Source organism: Euprymna scolopes, chromosome 23, assembly GCF_053919585.1.
Source record: "Euprymna scolopes isolate OS-2025 chromosome 23, ASM5391958v1, whole genome shotgun sequence".
Classification (NCBI taxonomy): Eukaryota; Metazoa; Mollusca; class Cephalopoda; order Sepiida; family Sepiolidae; genus Euprymna; species Euprymna scolopes.
In genome coordinates, this window is record NC_136504.1 from 49,464,184 (window position 1) to 49,489,004 (window position 24,821).

Below are 24,821 nucleotides of genomic sequence, written 5' to 3' on the forward strand. Positions count from 1 at the left end.
AAGATGATCTCATGAAGACAGAACAGATACTACACTATGCACTGAAATAGTATACCAGAACATTAACAGATAGTGTTGGTAATGAAACCACACGCCGCTGGTTGAAGAGATGGAGCGACAAGATATGATGAACAGATAGTGCAATAATACAATTAATCAACATAATAATATAGTTTCATCTTTAGGCAGACAGATACCAAATCTCCATTAGTAATAGACGTTAGTTGTATTTCTTATTCTCTGAACTGATATTAAGAAGTGCAGGGCTGATGGAAAGATGGTTAGCAGGACCCAATGGAAATATGTATACCCTCCAAAAACTGAAAATCGATATACTTCATACTTTGCACAATATGCCAGTCCATAACATAATGTGTTCTCTATTAATCAAAATGATTTATGAAAAATTGAGATTATATATAAAAGCATTAATGTTTCATTACATAAGACAATATTCATTTTTTAGAAGGAAGAGGGATTCTGCTAACAATTTCTCGCATGATTTTACTGAAGATTTCTCATAATCAAGGGAGACAACTCATAATTAAGATAACTTAATCATTAAGAACATCATCATTGCAAACATTAATTAATGAGAAACGAATTACCTACGTTTTAGGCGCTCTTTATCAGTTAAAAATCATTAAAACCATTTCCTCTCTAAAAATTTTCAAAACAAAAAAACATGGCTGTCTGTTTACGGTTTCAAATTGGCTAATTTTATTTTATAATTAAAAAAAGTCGTGTTGAGAGGAGACTAAGTTTTTTTTTTTCATTATTATAGTTTATTTTTAAAATTAAAAGAAATGTGCAAGTGAACTGATATCTGTTCCTTTATAATTTATATTAAAAAATTATTCAGAAAAAAACAAAGCAAAACAATATGTTGTGTGTTGAATTGAAAAAAATGTAAATATTTTTCAATGAATTCTTTTTAATTTAAAATTTTTTAATTTTTAATTTAAAAGGTCAGAAAAGAATTTAGTAAAAAAATAGTTTAAAATTTGTCATTACTTGTTTTATTTTATTTTTTATTTATTTTATTTATGTGTTTTAAAAATTTTCAACTACGGGGGAATTTCCGCAGGTTATACTAGCATATTTTAATGTAAATAAATATTAGTGTAAAATTGATTAATTCAAAATATACAACTCATGACAAACTATATTATTTTGTACAGCAGTATTTTAAAAAAGAGTATAAAATATGGAAACTATAGAAACCTTCAAAGTACTGATTATGAACTCCTTCCAGCTCACATCCAGTCGGGATGTTTGGACGTAAGAACACTGCCTCTTACTATAATAAATTTCAGTGTATGTGTCCAATACTTATATTGTATTTTCTTTTCTTATTTTTTTTTTTCTTTTTTTTTTTTTTTTTTTAAAGAGACTCACCAAAGGCTATTTGAAGATGTTGGCTTCCTGAGACGAAATGCACCTAACATTGATGCTTTTTATTTTTCTACTTCCTTTTGCAAAAAACTTAATTATGTTCTGCAAAACCAACAACAAAAACAACAACCAACCTTTCCCCCTTTTCCTTCTTCCCATTTCCCCTTTCTCTTCCCCCCCCTACTTTCTAACTGGTTTCCTAACTTAAAATGCACCAAATATCAATACTGTAACCCTTTTACCCTCTCCCATTGTAAGACTCATTCATGTTCTGCAGGACAGGGAACAAAAACGATAAAATCCACTATAAAACAACCAAACCAAACATTACAAATTAACGATTGAAGATACAAAGAGCTTGAAGAATAAAAACGTTCTAAAAAATAACTGGATGCAACATGAATACTATTTCCAAAATAACTGGATTCAACATTAAATAACCTGAAAAGGGTTGATATGCCGTAAAACAACCAAACCAAACCAAACCAAACTCTACAAATAAATGTTTGAAAGATATAAAGAACTTGAAGCAGAAAAACTGTTTCCAAAATAACTGGATTTGACATTAAATAACCCGAAAAGGGTTGATATGTCGTTAACCAAACCCAAACCCAAAGGCCATTCGAGGATAACAGTTAATGAGTGCATGGTAGTCACAGAGACAGTGGTGTATTAATTGTTGGTGGTGGAAATTGGGTAGCATTTAATTATTTAAAGAGTACAGCTCAACAAGAAGTTGAAAGCATGTCAGCAGAACAGAGTTCCACAGATGAGCAGTTATGGGAAAGAAGCTTTGTTCATGGAATTTGTGCTTAGATTTAGGCATAGTTTGGGAAGTCATTGATACTGGTTGCAGCTAGATGAGTGTTTTTTGTGAAAGCTATGCAATGAGTTTGGGGGGGGGTGACCATAGATTGAAGCTCAGCCGAGAACCTGCCATGAAAGTAACGATAGAGCAGAGCCAGACTTGCAACATCTCTTCTGTGGGAAATGGATTGCGAGAAGAAGAATAAGGCATATCCCTACTAAATTTCGAAACCGGCTTTGAACTCTGTCAAGGCAGGATGGGGTTCTCTGAGTCGCACCTCCCCAGATATTACTACAGTACTCCATTTTTAGGACGTATTTTGCTCTTGTACAGGTAGAGGATTCTTCTTGATATATTTCGTGTCTGGGTTCTCAATATGTTTATCATTCACAATATTTTTCGAACTCACACATTTATTTTTGTTATGTTTATGACTAAGTCGTTTTCTTCTACTTTTTTTTTTCTATCAATTTTTTTTCGATTCAAGGTAACACTAGGAGATGATTTACATCCTTGTCTACTTTGTGAAATTGTATATAAATATCCTGCTGTTCTAAGCAGTATACTCAACCAACCGGTTTTAAAATGTTAAATATAAATATACTGATTGGCTTACATTACCCAAAATTAATTGGTTTAACCAAAACCCACCACTTTTTAGTGATAGCTTTTTATCTCTTGTAAGCACTACTAGAACAAAATAACTTTTTTGGTTTTCAGTTTAAACCTGGGGAGAGTGCATAGCAGGGGCAGACAATAACTGTTCACTCCGATGAAAGAAGAGTATCCCCTGTAAACAAGGCCCATAGCCATTAGTTGCGTGCTCTCGTGTAATGAATGAATGCGTGAATGTAGGATTGACATGAAATTCTTAAAGATAAACTAAAATGACCGAAAAATGGGCTGAAATGACTTAAATAAATAAAAAGTAAATGACTTTAATGAACTTAAAGGTGTAATTGAATGACCTTAAGAATGACTTGAATGCTTAGAAATAACTGGAATCCTTCAACAACTTGAATGATCTGGAGAATGACTTGAATGGCTTTGAGACTGACTGGTTGTAAAGTGGATGATCATTTTATATTAAATTAATACAGAAAAGTGATCCCCCACTTTATATCACAAAGTTACAAACATAAGTAGAGCATGTAGTAAGAACAGATACTACACTTTGAGATATTAAATCTTTTATTCGTGTTAAAAATACAGTGAAAATCAACAATGAACAAAAAAATTAGACACATGGCCAACTCAAAAGGGGGGATTGTGGGGGTCATTGGTCATCCTTGTCACTCCAGAACTAAACAAAATCAAAAGTTTCTCCCAGCTAGTATCTTCTTTCACCATAATACCGCATTCACCCTTTCGTACTGGGGGACGTCCTACTTAACTCCCAATTTTTAAAACATTTTTTATTGATATGTAAAAACAAAAAAGATGACAATAAAAATGGTACAATAATTCATTTGTGTTGAGGGCGGGGGGGGGGGAAGAAAAAAAACAAAAGGTGATTAGTAGGATCCTTCCAACCCTGTCTAGTTGATACTGCCCATTCCACTAGGTTTGTAAAAGGAACCTCGCAGTCTCTAAGTGGTTATGGGGGTTAGTTTGTATGTTTTTCTCTCCAAGATGGGTGAAAACAAAAATTGCAAGTAGGAGGGGGTGGGGATCTGGGAGGCTTCCTAATCAGGGAGAGATGGAACACACACTCAGCTAGTTGAGAGGCTACTTCTTTAATTTTACTTTACGGAACTGTGCGTTCCACACCTAGGCAGGGAACACGTATTCAAATTTGGCTCCTCTTCGTACACATAGACTTGCTGCACGTATCCATCTTCTGTAAAATGCCGCGTGATGCAGCCTTCTTCTATCGCATCTGATCTTAACCCGTAGTTGGTGTTTAAAGAAAGCGATCAGATCCTGATCAGAAAAAGACAACACTATTCCCCCCAGCAACCTTGCAGACGTGACGTCCAAATCACCATTCTCGCCAGGGCAGGATCGTAACGTAGACCATTTGTCTTTCCCGGTCCCACGGCGGCCTCACATTGTCCTTGGAAATGGTAATTGGGCGAGGATACTGACATATGACCAGTACCGGTGGAGTTCGCAGCAACCAAAGAAAGTGTGATCAGTCGTTTCTACAGCTGTTGTCCCACAACGGGGACAATCAGGCGACTCCAAAAACCCGGAACTGCATTGTATTTTGTTGAATGGAAGTGCATTTCGGGCCAATCGCCAGGTCAGAGAGAACTCCGAATTGTTCAGATGATTCGAACCTGGTGCCCAGCTCCACGCGGAGCAGATCTCACTTTGCTACCAACCTAAATGCGTGCATAGCGGGTTGTCGGCAGCCCCCTTCACTAGATCCCTGTGGAGTTCTCTACGGGTAGCAGTCACAAGGTCGCTGGACCTTGGTAGTAGTTTTAGCGTGGCTTAGCACTCTTTCATATAGGCAGATTCTCCCCGTGGCCTGCGATGGCTCTTGATAGAAGCATCGAGAACGAGGTCGGGGAAGGTGGCAGTAACCACGGGGTGCCACGGTTGGTCATCTTGCATATAGTGGCTCAGGAAGGCCAGCCTCTCAGCGTCTCGATGACACTTCAAGTCCGGCATTCCCAAGCCTCCTTCACACGGACGTTGAATACAGACCTGTCTGCTCACCCAGTGTCTTCCTCTGCCCCAAAGAAGTGAGGACAAGAGTTCGATGAGAGCTGTTAGATATTGTGCAGGCAGGGGAAGTACGGCCAGTCAGTAAAGGATGAGAGTAAAGACTTAAGTGGCGCACGCCTCAGCTCTACCCTTTAAGGAAAGTTTCCTTTGATTTTGGCCAAAAGGCCAAGAAAAGCTTAAAAAAGCTAAGAACAGCATCTATTAACAACAAACCTTTGATCTTAACTAAAAAGGCCAAGCACAAAAGTGTTACGGACAGACTGACAGACTGATCGACCAACAGACCGACGGAGTGACTTATAGAGTCGCTTGCACACGACTAATAAAAACTCATATGGTTGATTATTTAAAATTTTATTTTGAAAACTTGCATTTATCCATTACAAAAAAAAAGAAAAAGTTGACTTTATTATGAAAATTTTAAATTTTGAAAGAAAAAATAGTTTTCTCAAAATTCACACGCATTTCAATCATACATGTTCATGTTTTATTAAAGATAAAAAAAAGCTCTATTTTGTGTTATTATAAGTTTCTTATGTTTATTTTAACTCCAAAAATGTGCTACAAAAAAACTTTATTTTCATGTTTTTTTAAACATAAAAAAATGTCTTGTTTATTTTAAAAAAGCTATATTTTATGATCATAAGTTTCTTATATTTATTTAAAAAAAAAACTTTCACAATAACAAAAAAACAAAACAAAACAAAAAAAACCGCATTTATTTTCGATTCGGTCATGTAATTGCATTTGTCTATCTCTGCTATGCATTCTCCTCATGTTCCAACCTAAAAACAGAAAAGTGATTCCATCCTAGTCGTGCACAAGTAACACATATGCTTAAATATATTTTAATCCGTGCAGATTTCATATTTATTATTACAGAGCCAATTCTCTATTGGATATTATATTGTACCTAATATATAGTACTGATTTCAAAAGTAAACAAAAACAAACAAACAAAATGACTTGAGTGCTATCCACCAAAACATTTAGTGTGCTGCAACCGCGTTCTCTACCGATTGAGCTAATCCAACAGACAGATAAGAAAGTTTTAAAATTAAACCACTTAGCTATGATTATTTTACGCATGCACAAACTAATAAAAATATGTCGGCAAGTTGAAATGAACATTTTTGCATTTCAACTTGCTGACTTTTCTATATGTTATTTATCCATCCAAACAAAGATTTTACTTGTTATAAAACTATTCTTTGTGTATGATTGCTGTTTCTTGTTAATTTCAGTGTTATATGACCAGTAGCTTAAGGGTTTATCTTTTTTCTTTTTTTTTGTTTTACAAAATGGTCACCACATATCACGGCCCTGAGGCCATGCGACGATAAGGGTTAATGCATGTCTGCTATTGGGACAGTAGTGTAGTAACCGTTTGTGGTGGAAATTTGGTATAATAAAATTATAATTAAAAGACAGGAAAATTTTTTCTTTTTTTTTTGTGGCACACGAAAAGGTAAAGCCGTAACAATTACCCACTAGTATGGCATCGAGAGGCCCCACCAGAGACTACTGCATGGTCCAGATCCACTCACCAAATGGCAATACAGCAGTCCCAGTACTTTGCGCCTGCTGATAGGACAGCCTCCTTAGTGGTTAATCCAAGGTTCGGGTCCCTGACTATCAGGCGGATAACGTCAGCCCAGACAAACGTTTACCTCCAGCACCCTTACTAGTGACATGGCCACAAGGACAGATAGAGACAGAAAAATTTCCGACATCTCAGACTACTGGTCACCAAGTACTACCGACCTTTAAGCAGCTTTTTCTTCACCCTTTGTCAGAAAAATCACTCATTGAATGAGGACTGGATGACAAAATAGGAGAAGCGAGAGTTACTGGAGCTGCCGATAACACATCCACTGTATTATCTACTCTCCATTAAAAAAAAAAAAAAAAAAAAAAAAAGGGGGGGGGGTAATGGGGACAAGTGACTTACTTAATATCTAAGTAGTAAGTCCGGTGCTAAGTTAACAATTCAGGACACTTTTGATGATAATCTCCCCTCCCATATTATCATCAAAAGTGTCCTGAATTGTTAACTTAAAAAAAAAAAAAAAAAAAAAAATTTAAAAGGACGGTTTGATAAGAACTTGTTTATGTTGGACTGGAAGACGACAATATTGTAGTCAGCTGGAAAGCAGACCAATGGAATAGAGGTCCACAGGTGGGCAGTTGTAGAAAAGAAGCTTTGTTCATGGAATCCACGTTAAGGCTTATACACGGACAGAGAGTGGGGGAAATTATTGATAGCGATTTTGGCTAGACGAGCGTTTTTGTGAAAGTTTGGCATGGGGAGACCATAGATTGGAGCTCAGACGAACACTTGCCATGAAAATAACGACAGAGCAGAGACATTATTGGGTAAATATTTATACACAGACAGGCACACAGACATACATGTACTTTTTTATTTATATACATTTATTTCTGACTCTTCCTCTTTTTTCTGCTAAGGAATCAACTTTTATCAAGGCTAAAAGTCACTAGAGGACACGAGTTAATGAGATGGATGGGTTGTCATTTTAATGATGAAGAGGGTTGGAAATGATTAATGGAATGAACAGTCTGATTATTTATGAGGGACAATTAATGATTAAACATTTTTTGACACTGGATTTGAAATCAGCTATTTTTTAGTCTGAATGGAAGCAGTTCAGTGATAATGTGTTCCAGCGATGCAAAATTCTTTGGGAAGAAACTTTGTTCATCAAAATTCTACCTGATGCTAGGGACACAGAAAAGGCAAGGAAAGTTCTTTGTATTCGTGGTAACAAAACGAGTTCTTGTTGCAAATGTTTTACAAGGATGAACCAGGGATTGAAGGTCAGTCGAGTATCTTTCATGGAAATAACGATGAATTAAAGAAAGACTAGCGACGTTTCTTTTGTGAGAAACAGGCTGTAGAGAACAGGAGCGATCATCACTCGCTAGATTGTGAAAATGTTTTTTCTTCTCTGTCAAGGCAAGAAAGTTTTTTGAGTGGCACCTCTCCAGATGTGTCAGCACTACTCCATCTTAGGATGCGTTTGACTCTTATATAGGAGGAAGCTTTTTGGAGTGGTAGAATGATCCAATCTTTTCTTAAGCAATCTTAGCCACAGATCGGATATATTGTTTTTATTTTATTATATTTTATTTTTGGAATCCTTTATAATTTATGCATCCATTCTGTTTGCAGACTGTTATTCTCATCTCCATAGGTGTTGTTTCACCACGTTCAGAAGGCCAGAGGATGAGTTGGTCGAAACACAGTGAAACAACAAGAACTATGAAGATAAGGATAACAGTCTGCAAAAAGAATGAACGCATAAATTATAAAACCTCATCTCAAAGGATTAAGGATTAAAATAAATAAATAAATAAATAAAATAATACTATTCAGTTCGATTCAAGCAGTGGAAGACCAGATTAGAACCCAAAATTGTATTTATAAGACCATAAAATCCAACCTAGATCGCACTTTGGGGCTTATGGTGGCTTTGAGTCTCTACAGTTTCAAGTGAGCATTGTCTGAAGATAGCGGTTTCAATCCTACCCAAAGCAGGCCAAAGGATGAGTTGACTGACACATGATTAAACAACAACATCCATAAGGATGAGGATAACAAAATGCAAAAAGAATGAATGCACAGATTGGATATATGCCTGCCATTTTAGTTCTAGGGGGAAGGGTTGTTGCAATATTTTTCATATCTCTATAGGGGAATGTTAAAAAAAAAAAAATTGGAAAGTTCTATTTATAAACAGGGGTTATAAAAACTGACCAATCAGATGGAACCATGCTCTGCTACTAACCAATCAGAGACCAGAATCACTTCATAAAATATACTGCACATCTTAGAATTCCTACACTTAAATTTTCGTCTTCGTCTGCAAGCTTTTACTATTCAAAGCTTCTCTGGATTGCTACTGCCATTTTATTTGGAACAATATTTCTCTTCTCTTCTAAAACTAAAATGGCTGACAACTAAAAAAAGGTAAACAAGAATCTGAGCATTGGTAGTGAAAAAAGAGACGATTGTTTTTAGAAGTGTTAAATATGATAAGTTGATTCGCTTCCCTTGCCTAATCATATGAGAACGGACCTGAACTCACTGGACTACCTCGTTTCATCAAAACCAGCCTAATCACCGCCATCTGCCGAGTATTCACTGAGCTCTCACTAGCGCTTGTGGAAAAGGCATGCTCCCAGTTCCCGACCTGTATCAAGGCGGCTACATTGAATAGATTTCAGCTCTACTACATAATCAAATTACCTGAATTGATTTTTTCAATAAAAGTTTTAACATAAAGCTGTAGTGTTGTTTTCTTTTAGACGACAATTTTATCGTTCCACTCTGTACTGAGATGCATAGCCGTAGACTTTTGAAAACTGGTCAAACCAAAGAAGGAGTGAGATGAAAAATAATCCGTTCTTTAGGCTATGACTGAATAATCTTGTAAAGTATAAGAAAAAGTACATCGACAGATTCTTAAGCACAATGACTGGCACCACGGTTTTTAATAAGTTTGGCAAAATCCCAGATAGATATATGCACACCACTTAGAATATTTTCAGTCATATAGGGGATACCGGAAGTAGGTGACCCAGATCGCAAAGTGAGATTTAGGGTCAAGTTATTTGCAAAGCGTATGGCTTTGTCAATGCTAAGGAAATCGTCACTGGCCCATTAATGGTGGTTTAAATAGAAGTCTTATGTCTGTTCAGTACCTTATTGTTTGTTATTCACCAAAACATATGAGAACCAAGCCCCTGTTTGGCAGCTATGTATTTAACAGATCTGACATAGAACGTTTACGCATTTTGCTATAACCCATTTGAGGTTGGAAGTTTTAAAGACGACATTGTTTTCAGGGTATCTATTCCGTTGATGGCCATTGAAACAGTAGTCTCTGTGAGAAATGGCAACAGCACATTCAGAAGTGAACTTTGGTCTCTGTCGAAATGTTGGATGTTATAAAACTTTCAATGCTAGTAATTAATTAATTGGGTATATCAGAGGTAACATAGGATAAAAAAAAAATGCTTTAGGGAAACAAACATTAATTAATCTAGCTTTAATAATAATAATAATAATAATAATAAAAATAATAATAATAATAATAATAATAATACTGATAATGAGACTACTACTACTACTACTACTACTACTACTACTACTACTACTACTAATAATAATAATAACGTTCAATTTTAATCAGTGAGAATAGTCGATTTTATTCTGTGGGTCTATAAAGAAATTTAGTTGTTTAATTTTACATAAAAATTTAAAGCTTAAAACAAAGTTTATATAAATAAATGTTAGCACATACATAAAAATTGTAAATATGACGAGTTTTTTGTGAAAAATTACTGAAAGTTCAAACCACCATATTGTTTTAATTGTTTGGTTGGTTGGCGAGATTGCTTTTATCCAACGAGAATGTGGCATACGTTTTCTTCATCCCATCAGAATGCAGAATGTAGCTAGGTTTTCCTAAACAGCGACACCAATTTTTTTTGTTTTATTTAATCAGATGTTTATTAGTCATTTGGAATATTCCTTTTAAGGGATGTCAGGATGATAACGGTCAAAGCACATGAACGTATTAATATATAGATAATTATGATGATTATAAAATAATAAAATATTAATAATAATAATTATGATAATAATGATAATGATGATGATAATAATAATAATAATAATAGTAATAATGATAATATGATAATAATAATAATGATAATAATGACAATGATAATATTAGTAATAATAATATTGATAATATTAATAATGATAATGATGATAATAATGATATTAATAATAATAATAATAATAATAATAATAATAATAATAATAATAATAATAATAATTTTAACTAGCGGGACCTACAGAAATTCCACAGGGGACTCATTCATATGTAATATATTGATGTTGGCATTCTGTAGATGTTCAGTGTAAATAGAGACACCCTGATATTATTGTAGCTCTTTTGTTAAAACTGCAAAAGTATTTATCTAAGCTAGCAGGGACGCCTGGCATAGACTGGTCGTAAAGTACGCTTAAATATGATATTTTAATTCTTGCAGATTTCGTATATATTATTATAGATTTAATGTTCTATCGATTTTTATATATTATAAAGTTACGATTTCAAAAATAAAAAAGTATATATATATAACTTGAGTTCCTTTAGCTATAATCGAAACTGAAACCAAAACTTACGAAGAATTCTTGATAAAATTATTCATAAAAATAAAATAGATGACTTAAGTCCTATCAGCTATAATCGAAACCGAAACCAAAACTTATGAAGAATTCTTAGTAAAATTATTTATTACAAGAAATGGAAGTCCATAATAATTAAACGACAGTCACTCGGATGTAAGTGTGACACAAAATAAATAACACAAACACTATCCTATTAATATATAGATAATAAAAATGCATTTTGTCTCCATGAATCTAGTTTCTCAAGAAAATGGGATACTATTTCTATGACTGAATCACTGGTAAAATAAGCCTGGGCCTGGTGTTGCCACAAGTACCAAACCATGAAAAATGTCCATAGACCTGGTCGGCATTCTGCCAATGTTGGCTCCACTAATTTCAGAATGAAGATCACAAACCAAAAGCAAATACCTTATTTAATGCCAGGTATGACAATAACACAAACGAAGCATATAAAAAGCAAAAATGAACAGAACAGCGAACCAAAGAGTCATAGAAAGAAATGCACTATAAAGGAGAATAGCTTGGTAATGAAACGCTACTACAGAAGCAAACTCAAAGAAAAAATGGCTTCTGGAAGCGAAGGAATAACCTATGGGACATGTATACTGACAGACAACTAAACAGGATCGCAAACGAAGCAAGACAGATCTTTAAGAGAGGGCGATTCTCAGAGCTAGAATTTATGGAAATCAAACCGAAACATAGATGATGCAACAGATTAGGAAACATCCACGACTGAAGAGCAACAAGTAGACGACCGGCAAAATATTAACAGTGAAACTGGCGAGACGGATGATGACAAAATCACAGAACTCTCTGAGGATGAAGCAAGAGAAATTGAAAACGTCAAACGAGTTACGAACGAGGACAAAAAAAAAAAAAGTGTAAGCCATGTTTAGTTTCAGAACAGTTGCTTATGGTTTGTTGTTCTACAGAAGTCCTGGGAGGTGACTGGTTTGCAGCAGACAATTCTCGAGTTGGAATCCACAGAGCAAAAGATTCTTTCCATGTTGACACAAAGAAAACATATGCGAAATTGCTACCGAAAGATTTATGGAGCAATTCTGGTTTCTGATTGGTTGGTAGCAGAACGTGAATTAATTCAATTCGTCAGTTCCTAGCAGCATCGTTTATAAATAGAATCTCCCGACTGTGTGGGATAATACCTCATTATACTGCATGATGGTACGTGTCTCCTAGCGGCTTCGGTTGCGGGGAGACAGGGTAGAGTACACCTCAAGGATCCGTTCTTGAAACTCAGCCCGACAGGTGAGGGGTCGGAAGCCAGTCCAGCACCTGTCGGACTGAAGTACACCACATGGGTATCACCTAGGAGGTCCACTCTCCCAGGCATTGCCACCCGGCTTTTGGGTGGGGCAAGTTTATTGCTTGTCAGGCAGGGATTTCCGACGGGATTACTCAGGCAATTTTTATAATTTAGATCCCCACTTGCCTGGCCTTGTGCCAAATATTGCTGATGTGAGCAACAATTAAAGAACTACCCCATTATTCTGCAAGAATATTGTAACAAAACAACACTGACTGGAAACAATGCCGAGATAAGCGGAGAGCACATACAGCACCTGGAATTCTCAAATGGTCACTCATATTAGTACTGACCAGATTCAATGTTGCTTAACCTCAGTGATCTGTTGAGAACCAGTGTGCCAATGGGATTATGTCATATATATATATATATATATATATATATATATATATGTCAAAAATCCACGTATACTTCTATAATAATGATTTCAAGGTTATGACGGTTTTTGAAGCATGAAAACGATGTTATTTTTTGTATTTAATATTAAATACAAAGAAAATAACATCGTTTTCATGCTTCAAAAAGCCCTCATACCTTTGAAATCATTATATATATATATATATATATATATATATATATATATATATATATATATATATATATATAGATATATATATTTAAGAAACTCGTTTCTTATCGTTGGCTATTTTCAGTTGAATTAAGTCGGTCAATTTAGCTCTTATGCATAGATCATCGTATTACGCTTAGATCACTGTGACTGAAGTAAAAAAAAACATTTAAAAAAATAAAATGTTTAAATTCAATGTTATTTCTCGCGGTTAATGGTAACTGATTGGATACTGTCTTTGCTAATCGAGCCAGGTTGCCGGGTTCGAATCTGTCGACTGGTGTTAATCGTGACACCCTGCACTGAAGATTCCCGAAAGGGTGAAACACTAGTGTCTGTAGGTATTTAATTATTATAGTAAAAAAAATAATTATGTCAGTCCCTTTAAGAAACTCGTTTCTTATCGTTGAGCACTTTCAGTTGAGTTAAGTCGGTCAATTTAGCTCTTATGCATAGATCATCGTATAACGATTATAATATAAATGATGTAAAAAAAAACATTTAAAAATAAAATGTTTAAATTCAATGTTACTCGCATAGTTGCCCGGCGTTGCCCGGGTGTTTGGAGGTGTGTGTTGAGCAAAAAAAAAAAAGTGGTAGTAGGAAGGCAAGCTGGAACCCGTACCGCGAAGGAGGAAAAGAATGGGAAAAAAACGTGATGTCTTTGCTGTTACGACCACCGCCAAACCAGAAGTGACATAGGTTTAAATTAAGGCTAGACAATCGAAAAGAGGGGATGACTTTCGAAAATATCGGCGGAAACAGCAACCCCTCCCTGTAGAAAAATGCCCAACTGAGGGTGAAGAAATTAATTTTTTCAGCCAATGTTTTGGTATTTGTCATCTGAAGGGTCGCAGCTTCAAAATGATACTGATCTTGTGAAAATCCGTCGCCTCTGTCGAAAGTTATAGGCAGATATGCAAACATACATACATACATTTATATATTGGTAGCTCAAATTTTCGACCCAAACCAATTAAAAAGCTTGCCCTATATCTGAATACCTTTTATGTAAAATTTCAAATGTTTAAACCAGAAATTGTCTGAGTAATTTGGTAGAGACTGCAGAGGCCAATTTTTTTTAAAATTTGACCCCTATTATGACCCCTTAACATTTGTTTTGGGCTCAAATCAAGTTATTAAGTTAGATCCATGTCCAAATCTAAAATTCCAAATGTTTAGACCCAAAATTGTCGGAGGAGTTTGGTAGAGTTCTCAAAGGTCAAATCGTTGAACTTTGACCTCTTAACAGCCAAATTTCTGGCCGAAAACGGATTACAAAGATTTTTCCCAAATGTCACTACCCTGTATATCAAATTTCGAGTGTGTAGACTGAAAATTGATAGAATTATTGCGTAGGGAAATGTACACAGACAGACAGACAGACAGACAGACACTTCCACTTTTATAGATATATAGATTTCTCACGGTTAATGGTAGCCGATTGAATACGGGCTTTGCTAATCGATCCAGAGATGGCTCGTGTTGCTGGGTTCGAATATGTGGACTGGTGTTAAGGATGACACCCTGTACTGAAGATTCCTGGAAAGGATGAAACACTAGTGTCTGGAGGTATTTAATTATTATAGTAAAAAAATAAAAATTATATATATATATATATATATATATATATATATATATATATAGTCATCTACATACAGTAGTGTTTCGCTGTATAACAGCTCATCAGTGCAGCAAGACAAGCAACTCGACCGCCTAGACGACAGTCAGCGCTTCCAACCATTACCACTTTTCTTCTGCCGCTGTAACGAGCATGTTAATTAACAATATTCAAACAGTGTCCAAACGCCTAAGCTCCATTTGTTTACACAAAGGACATCGCTTAATATGCTAATAGCAGTTTGTTTATCACTTCCCAATGTATACCGAAGTACATAGCAAGCATACCCGGTGAACCAAGTGCAAGTGAAATACAAACGATTGCACTGAAAGGGACGGCTAGAATCCTGAAAAGATCTCTTGGTTGGACTCATTAAAATAGGGGTAAATGTCAGACATCTGGTTGGATGTCCCATCCCCTAGAAGAAAAAGTTTAAGAAAAATGAAAAAAAAAAAAATATTTATGTGTGTGTGTGTGTGTGTTTATGGCAAAAATATGCTTATTCAATTATATTTCACTCTTTATTTATACCAATCCTTTCATTTATGAAGCTCAATGTACGTTAATTATAATTACAGAGCATATACAAGTAAATGATAAAAAGTCTATATTTCAAATTCCATTTATTTATTTCATCATGCTAAAATTGAATTGAACATTTTAACACGATGAAAGAAATAAACGGTAAAATAAACAACGTCTTGGAATTTGGAATATAGAAATTTTGCCATATATATATATATATATATATATATATATATATATATATATATATATATATATATATATATATATATATATATATATATATATATATATATATATATATATATAGACAAATATTACATAGACGCTACACTGACCGTGCTAATGTTTCAGAGCAATTGATTTATTAAAAAACCAAAAGTTCCTCGTCAGACGACAGAAATAAAAGTTTATTTGTTAATCAAAGCATCTGGTTCTTAAAACGAGGAACTTTTGTTTTTTTTATAAACCAATTGCTCCGAAACATTAGCATTTTCAGTGTAGCAACTATCTAATATTTGTCTATATAAATAAAAATATTATATCTTTTTTTTTATTGAGCACTCTTAATAACCTCGTTTTAATTCATGAGTTTTATCTTCTGAATCCCTTTAACTTGGTATATATATATGTGTGTGTGTGTGTGTGTGTGTGTGTGTGTGTGTGTGTGTGTGTGTGTGTGTGTGTTTGTATAAGAAATAAGAGATAAGCTCAAAGTAAAATAAAACTTGATTACATCATCAGATCAATAATGAAAAAAGTAAAATAAGAACCTCTTTAGGTCATGGCATTTCAAAGCAAAATCTTTCTCAGAAGAAGAGAAAAACAAAGTTTATATATCTACAAAAGAAAAAAAAAAGGAAAAAAAAAGCTGGCTTAAGCACATCGGTTTAAGAACGAAATAGAGGAAGCTAATATGCTTACAGCAGTAGGAAGGATGTCAAAATGTAGACAGAAAGGAGATAGGACAAATAGAAAGCTAAAATTAATAAGCATGAAACTAAAAACAGAAGAAAAATTGTCCAAAAGAATGACTCGACAAAGCCTGGACGGGTAATTAGACTGGAAACACAGACGACCAAACTTTAGAAAGAAACTAAAACGGTATATAGGATGAAAGACAACAGGAAACGATGGAAGAGGAAAAATCTGACACAGGAGGAAAGACTAAATGAGAAACATGAAAAACTAAATCAAAAAGATAGCAACAGAAGAAAAATACAGAAACAAATCAGAACAGCACAAACAGCTCAAGTCCTTTTGAAAACAATAAAAGGTTGTTGTTTCATCCAATGTCATTAGGTGCGGGTGAAATGTGAACAAATTTCGATTGCCAGAGTTCTCGGTCGGCCATTGCAGCAACCAGCTCAGTTCTTGCCAGACTTGTTTCCTCTTCAATAATGAATTTCAGTGTTACACATGGACGTCCAACTCTCCTTTTTTTTGTCCGGAATTCAAAGTAAGAGTTTTCCTGCCGGTTCATAGGTTCATAATGGCGACTAATATGACCGACAAGTGCTAGATGTGTCTGTCTCACAATATTGGAAACACGAAGGAAGGAACCATACAATGACTTGTTTGTTGGGTGATTTTTTCAGGATATGTTGTAGGCGAGTCGAAGCATCCTTGTATATTTACTATCGAGATGTTTTCAACATGATACGCTTAGCGTCCATGATTCTGAGCAGTACAAAAGAATTGACTCTATGTAGGCTTTGAAGATTCTGGTCTTGGTTTCTTTCTTGATTGGAGATTTCCATACTTTTCATACATACACATGAAAAAAATAAAAGGTACTTTTATCAACATATAAACCTTGGGGGGGGCACAAGAACAGAACAACCGGACAAGACCACTAGAGTCTAGATCATTGTTGAGATTTTTTTTTCTGTTGGTTGAAGTATGGTTCTAGTTCTTGTCACCCTCCCAGGCTTTGCCTTCTCCATTTGAGAAGGGGTTTGCTTATTGCTGATCGCTTGAGGCGTTCCTACCAGGGAATTCTAGCAGAGCTGACCAGGCATTTTTTTTTTTTTTTTTTTTTTTTTTGCAGGGAAAAGTACTCTTTTCTCTAGAGCACTGGCTTTTAAAATCCTACTTTTCGATCCTTGTGTCACATCATCTTGTTGTGGGAGAGAGATAAATATCTGTACATACAATATCATGCCATTTTTCTCTTGTGGTTATTTCTTTTTCTGTTCCCTTCCACCATTTTCCCAGACGTACAATCGATTTGTTTATGCTTTTTTCTATATATTTAAGGGGTAAATTATGGATCAGGTCATCGAAGCACATTCTGAAAAGCTTACTTTTGTTATACCTATTTACTTTGCCTCTCGACAAGGGCAGAATAAGACACCAAGTCGTTTTTTAATGTGGAGAAAAGGAACAAAAATAAAAATCGTCTCAATCGTGAAGGATTTCTCATCACTAACCGAGAACAAAAAATTGAAGTATAGCATCAGAACAAATACTACACTTTGATCTTGGTTGCTATTCAGTTTTACATCATACATTGGAGTTAAACGTACCTATTTTGGTCAAGCAAAACTCAGTTATACTTTGAAAAATTTGTTTATATCCGAAAAGATTTATAAAACATTCTGAAAACAAATTAGGCACAAGGCCATTCAAGCGTGTAGGGAGGGAGGGGTTCGATGATCAACATTGTCACTGCACCCAATGTCTGCCTATCATTTTTCTAGCTAGAATCCTCAAGCACCATAATACCACATTCACTCCAGACGTCGTCCTATTTCAGCTTTCCAAATGATTATATATATATATATATATATATATATATATATATATATATATATATATATATATATATATATATAAAAAACGATATATATATATATATATTTTTTTTTTTTTTTTTTTTTTTACAAAGGCGTCACCACATTATCAAGGCCCAGAGGCCACTCAAGGATAAGGGTTAAAGAGTGTACAGTAGAAATTGGTCAATATAGTAATCATTAGTAATGAAAATTTGGTAAATTTAATAACTTATATGGAACGGCTCATCAAGAACTTATTTACTTTAGACTTGAACACAACCATATTGTAGTCAGCCGGAAAGCAGGAAAACGGAAGACAATTCCACAGGCGTGCAGTTCTAAGAAAGAAGCTTTGTTCATGGAATCTACGTTTAGGTTTAGGCACAGATAAAGAGTGGGGGAAATTATTGATAGTGTTTACAGCTAGACGAGTGTTTCTTGTGAAAGTTTGGCGAGGGGGGACCATAGATTGAAGCTCAGTTGAACACTTTCCATGAAAATAACGATACATCAGAGACAAACTCGCAACATCTCTTCTGTGAGATAGAGGTTGCAAGGAGGAGAAAAGGACATCTCCTACGAGGCTACGAAGTCTATTTTGAACTCTATCAAGGCAGGACAAGTCCTTTCTAGCAGCTCCTGCCCAGATGTGGCAACAGTATTCCATCCTTGGACGTACCTGGCTCTTATATAGGTAGAGAATAGCATCAGCAGTGAGATATCTACTGGATCGATAGAAAGATCCCACCATTTTTCCAGCGGCCTTGGCAACAGATTTGATATACGTGTTCCATTTAAGATCAGGAGTAATGGTCAAGCCCAGAAGCTTGTCAAAACTTGAGGCCTCCTGAAGACGAGAGCCATTCATTTCAATTGATGACAAATGTGAATTAGAATGTTGATGATGTAAAGAGAGAAGCTTGGTTTTAGATGCATTAAAAGTAACCAGCCACTCCTTTCCCCATTGTACTACGTGCTCAAGATCAGAGGAGAGAGAATTGGAGAGAACTTGGTCGTTTACTGTCTTAGATGTGGTACCATAAATGGTAGTGTCGTCAGCATAAATGTCTACAAATGATGTAAGGATATGATTTGGAAGATCATTAATGTAGATCAGGAAAAGAGTTGGGCCCAGGATGGATCCCTGAGGGACACCGGCATTAATACTGTGAGCTTCTGATTTTTGCCCCTCAACTACTACTCTTATGAACCTATCAGAAAGAAATGATTTAATAATTGAGAAGACTTTTCCAGCTATACCATAGCTAGCGATCTTATGAAGTAAACCTTTATGCCATACCCTATCAAAGGCTTTAGATATGTCAAGAGCAATTGCCCTAGAAAGATTGCCACCGTCGAGAGATTTGCTAATCCTATGCGATATAACTGTAAGGACATCTGCTGTAGATCTAGCAGAACGGAAACCATATTGAGTGTCACTAAGAAGGTTATTTTTGTTGAGATGTTTGATTACTTCTGTATTTAACACAGATTCTAGCAACTTACTCATGACGCACAGGAGACTTATTGGCCTGTACTGAGAGGGGGATGAGCGATCACCTGAATTCTTAAATACAGGGCATACTGATGAGATTTTCCACGGAGATAAGAGTGGATGACATATCTCAGGAGCACAGATAAAAGAGATACGCACCCTTTTTGGATGTTTTCTTATATTCGTTAAGGATTCGTTCCAACTCTTTTCCTGATCTACATTAATGATCTTCCAAATCATATCCTTACATCATTTGTAGACATTTATGCTGACGACACTACCATTTATGGTAGCACATCTATATATATAACGATATATATATAAAACGATAAAACGATATATATATATAAAACGATATATATATATATATATATATAAAACGATATATATATATAAAACGATATATATATATATATATATATTTTTTTTTTTTTTTTTTTTACAAAGGCATCACCACATTATCAAGGCCCAGAGGCCACTCAAGGATAAGGGTTAAAGAGTGTACAGTAGAAATTGTTCAATATAGTAATCATTAGTAATGAAAATTTGGTAAATTTAATAACTTATATGGAACGGCTCATCAAGAACTTATTTACTTTAGACTTGAACACAACCATATTGTAGTCAGCCGGAAAGCAGGAAAACGGAAGACAATTCCACAGGCGTGCAGTTCTAAGAAAGAAGCTTTGTTCATGGAATCTACGTTTAGGTTTAGGCACAGATAAAGAGTGGGGGAAATTATTGATAGTGTTTACAGCTAGACGAGTGTTTCTTGTGAAAGTTTGGCGAGGGGGGACCATAGATTGAAGCTCAGTTGAACACTTTCCATGAAAATAACGATACATCAGAGACAAACTCGCAACATCTCTTCTGTGAGATAGAGGTTGCAAGGAGGAGAAAAGGACATCTCCTACGAGGCTACGAAGTCTATTTTGAACTCTATCAAGGCAGGACAAGTCCTTTCTAGCAGCTCCTGCCCAGATGTGGCAACAGTATTCCATCCTTGGACGTACCTGGCTCTTATATAGGTAGAGAATAGCATCAGCAGTGAGATATCTACTGGATCGATAGAAAGATCCCACCATTTTTCCAGCGGCCTTGGCAACAGATTTGATATACGTGTTCCATTTAAGATCAGGAGTAATGGTCAAGCCCAGAAGCTTGTCAAAACTTGAGTATATATATATATATATATATATATATATATATATATATATATATATATATATATATATATATATATATATATATATATATAACGATATAAAACGATAGTCTGTTTTTCTATTTGTGTGTGTTTTAAATACTTATTTATCACTAAATGAAGATGTTCAACAAGACGAAAAGGTGAGGGTAGCCAACAGAAAAGAGGAACACTCTGCTTAGGTACAAAAAAAAAAAGCTTACAATAAACCTGTCAGCATTTCTTGATAGGGGCGCCTAAGGTAATCGACAACAAACCCATCTCTCCTCAAAGTGAGAAGATATCACCTAAGACTGAGCTGGACCACATCCAGTCTTGACAAGCTAGGATTGACGAGGCAGTTGTTCCAACCCTGTCGGACTGAGCACTGGGAACGAATCCTTAACGAATATAAGAAAACATCCAAAAAGGGTGCGTATCTCTTTTATCTGTGCTCCTGAGATATGTCATCCACTCTTATCTGTATGTTTCCCTATTCATGTGCAGCACTCTCACCCCTAACCCTCACCCCCACCCTCACCTCCACCACCACCACTCATCGCTCATGAAAACAGTTAGACACAAGAGTGGTTTTTAATGTAGGGAAAACGTAGCTTCCCTAAAAATAAAGTTATAGATTAGACCAGTTTCTTCTTCGCTGAACGGGGGGGGGAACAAGATGAAGATGAAGTCTAGTATTAAAACAGATACTACACTTTTCTCCCTATTCCACTACATGCGTGTGTGTGTGTGTATGTGTGTGAATTTGTATCATTTGTGTATCTATCAATGCTGCTTGGCCTTCGGGACAAGATCAAAGTGTAAGGACGTCCCCCAATATGAAAGGGTGAATGCGGTATTATGGTGAAAGAAGATACTAGCTGGGAGAAACTTTTGACTTTGTTTAGTTCTGGAGTGACAAGGATGACCAACGACCCCCAAAATCCCCCCTTTTGAGTTAGCCATGTGCCTAAGTTTTTTGTTCATCGTTAATTTTGACTGTATTTTTTAACATGAATAAAAGATTTAATATCTCAAAGTGTAGTATCTGTTCCGGCAGATGCTGCAAGCTATGACTAGCTATGACTAGCAAAGACCAGATGTGGGGGCAACCCCACATGCCTGACTTTTAACCAGCTCCCATTTCCCACCTCTCGGGAGCTGGTCCTCTTTTTCCCTTCCCCCTCCCTACACTCCTCACATTAAAAATCGGCCTTGTGCCTAATTTGCTCGGTGGGGGAGCAAATAAATACCATCTGTTCCGGCAGATATTGCAAGCTATGACTAGCTATGACTAGCAAAGACCAGATGTGGGGGCAACCCCACATGCCTGACCATTAACCAGCTCCCATTTCCCACCTCTCGGGAGCTGGTCCCCTTTTTCCCTTCCCCCTCCCTTCACTCCTCACATTAAAAATTGGCCTTGTGCCTAATTTGCTCGGTGGGGGAGCAAATAAATACCATCTATTCCGACAGATGCTTCAAGCAAAGACTAGCTATGACTAGCAAAGACCATATGTGGGGGTAACCCCACATATCTGACCTTGGTCACTGAAGGGGCAACCCTTCATACCAACAGTTTCTAATCCAGCTCCCATTTACCACCTCTCGGGAGCTGGATCCGCCTTTCCCTCCCCCTTATCTCCACATTAAAAAACGGCTTCCTGCCTAATTTGCTAGCAAAGACCATATGTGGGGGTAACCCCACATATCTGAACTTGGTCAAGGTAGGGATCATCCTACAGACCACAGTTACTATCCAGCTCCCATTTCCCACCTCTCGGGAGCTGGTCCCCCCTTTCCCTCCCCCCTCCCTCTCTCTCCACATTAAAAAACAGCCTTGTGCCTAATTTGCTCAGTGGGGAAGCAAATAAATCCCGTGTATCTATCAATGTATTCGTATCTAAATTATTAGTCGGCTCGTATGTATGTATGTATGTATTTATGTATTCTCATTATGTCAGGTCATGCCATGTGCTACTGGTACCATGTAACCCAGTACTACCTGCCTCATGGTCGGGTCACCGGCGACTAAACTGGTTCCCCCACCAGACTTGTTTTGTGCGGAGGGCGGCTAGTCTCCCTGAAGGATTAAAAACAAGACCTTCCAAAGGGCGAATGAACTCTTTTTCTGGGTCAACGGCCAACTAGCACCGTGTATATTTGTGTGTGTGTATATGTGCATTGGGATGGAGAGGGCTCCCGTAAGCCGTGGTGAAGGCAACCTTTGTAGGAGAAGCAAATCTCTGATTTAAAAGACCATAAAGCGGAAGACCATTACCCGCATTAAGCTGGTCTGCAGTTTAATTTGTTGCTGGCTATCTTGCTCTTGCTTGTTGCTGGATCTCAACATTTTGAACCGAGAGAGAGACTTCACTTAGCTGTCGTACAAAGCTAAGACTCTGTAACATCATATTTGTATAGATACTCCCTCAGGCATTTGGGCTCATGGATTTTAAATGTCTGAGGGAGTGGCACTCGTCTGACAAGACGGTGCAATCATCATGTATTCTCATCAAATCATTGAAGTTAAGCAATGTTGAGTCTGGCTAGCACCAGACGGGTGACCATTTCGGAATTCTAGGCGCTGTGCTTTCCGCTTATCTCTTCATTGTTTCCAGTCGCCCTGAACCTCCACTTGCCACTGGTATTTAACAACTCCGACTCAGGAGAGGTGTAGTTGGTGATTGCGCATCTCTTGCCACAAAAAAAAAAAAAAAAAAAAAATCCAAGGCACAAAGACAACCTTACAGTGGGTATCCATAGTCTGTCAAGCTTGAAGGAAGCTACCATGTATGTATGTATGTATGTATGTATGTATGTATGTATGTAATGTATACATACTGTATGTATGTATGTATGTATGTATGTAATGTATGTATGTAATGTATACATACTGTATGTATGTATGTATACATACTGTATGTATGTATGTATGTATGTAATGTATACATACTGTATGTATGTATGTATGTATGTAATGTATACATACTGTATGTATGTATGTATGTATGTATGTATGTAATGTATGTATGTAATGTATACATACTGTATGTATGTATGTATACATACTGTATGTATGTATGTATGTATGTATGTATGTATGTATGTAATAGAGACATACAGACATATTGATGAGTAAGATACGAATACAATGAAATCTATCCATCATTTTTTGCCTTCGAGTTTCAATTTTTTCGAATCCGATTATAAATCTCTTCTTTTTTCTTGCTAGAAAATGAAAAACAAACCCAAACAAACCCCCGACTATTTGCACCGACTGCTACTGCTGCTATTACTGCTGCTGCTACTACTACTACTACTACTACTACTACTACTTTTATTCCCTATCTACCTCTCTTTTTTGCTGAGTCCAGCTGGTCTTTCCACTTACCCGACACAAATTGCATACTTATTTCATATCTACAAAATTAATAAATAAATAAAATATCAAGCGGTCGTTCGTGCACCGTCGTGTCCGTCTCCGCCGAAAAGCACTTGTTAGAGACAAAGAGGCAGCAAGCAACAAGCGCATTCGTCAAACACGAAGGAAATAAGAGAGAGAGAGAGAGAGAGAGAGAGAGAGAGAGAGAGAGAGAGAGAGAGAGAGAGAGAGAGAGAGAGAGAGAGAGAGATCTAAAAAAAAAAAGAAGGAAATCCTCGCAGACGTAACATCAGCAGGAGATCACAATCGCGCACGCCTTTTTAATTTTTTTGACAACTCCCAAGAAAAGGAAAAGAGAAAGTGTTTTTTTTTTATGAGTAATACGTAAACGATAGAACAGAGCGAAGGTGCCCCCATTTCTTTAAAAAAGATATCTAAATATATATTTTATGTAGAAAAATCAACCTTTATAAATTTTGTAATTAATGCCGAAGCAAAACGATTTAAGTGCGAAATCGCGGGTTCACACGGTACTCTTTTTCTTTTCTTTCTTTCTGTTTTTAATTAATTATTACGGTAAATAAGAAGAAGAAAAAAAATTATATATAGGAAAAGAGAAAGCGAGCGAGTACGGACACCACGAAAGGGACGCCGCTATGGCTTCTCTAACAACCGCAGACCCCGGGTCCTGCACGATTACCATCGGAGACAATAAGTCGGATTGGCAAACCCTGTACCACGAATCGCAGGCCAAATATGCAACCCTGAAAGGATTATCTCAAAAAGGTATGTAAAATAAAATATAACAAACAAACGTCCAAAAACATTTTTT

At 36.2% G+C, this 24,821-nt stretch overlaps 1 protein-coding gene across 2 annotated transcripts in view; it reads left to right on the forward strand.

Annotated features, from left to right (window-relative positions):
• The first annotated feature begins 23,743 nt into the window (after nucleotides 1-23,743).
• Nucleotides 23,744-24,821, forward strand: part of LOC145245886 (shootin-1-like) — a 201,293-nt gene continuing 200,215 nt past the window's right edge. For both annotated transcript variants that reach the window (XM_080107611.1, XM_080107612.1), the window contains exon 1: nucleotides 23,744-24,775. In XM_080107611.1, the coding sequence (XP_079963737.1) occupies nucleotides 24,646-24,775 (130 nt within the window). In that variant the 5' untranslated portion in view covers nucleotides 23,744-24,645. The remainder of the gene's footprint in view (nucleotides 24,776-24,821) is intronic.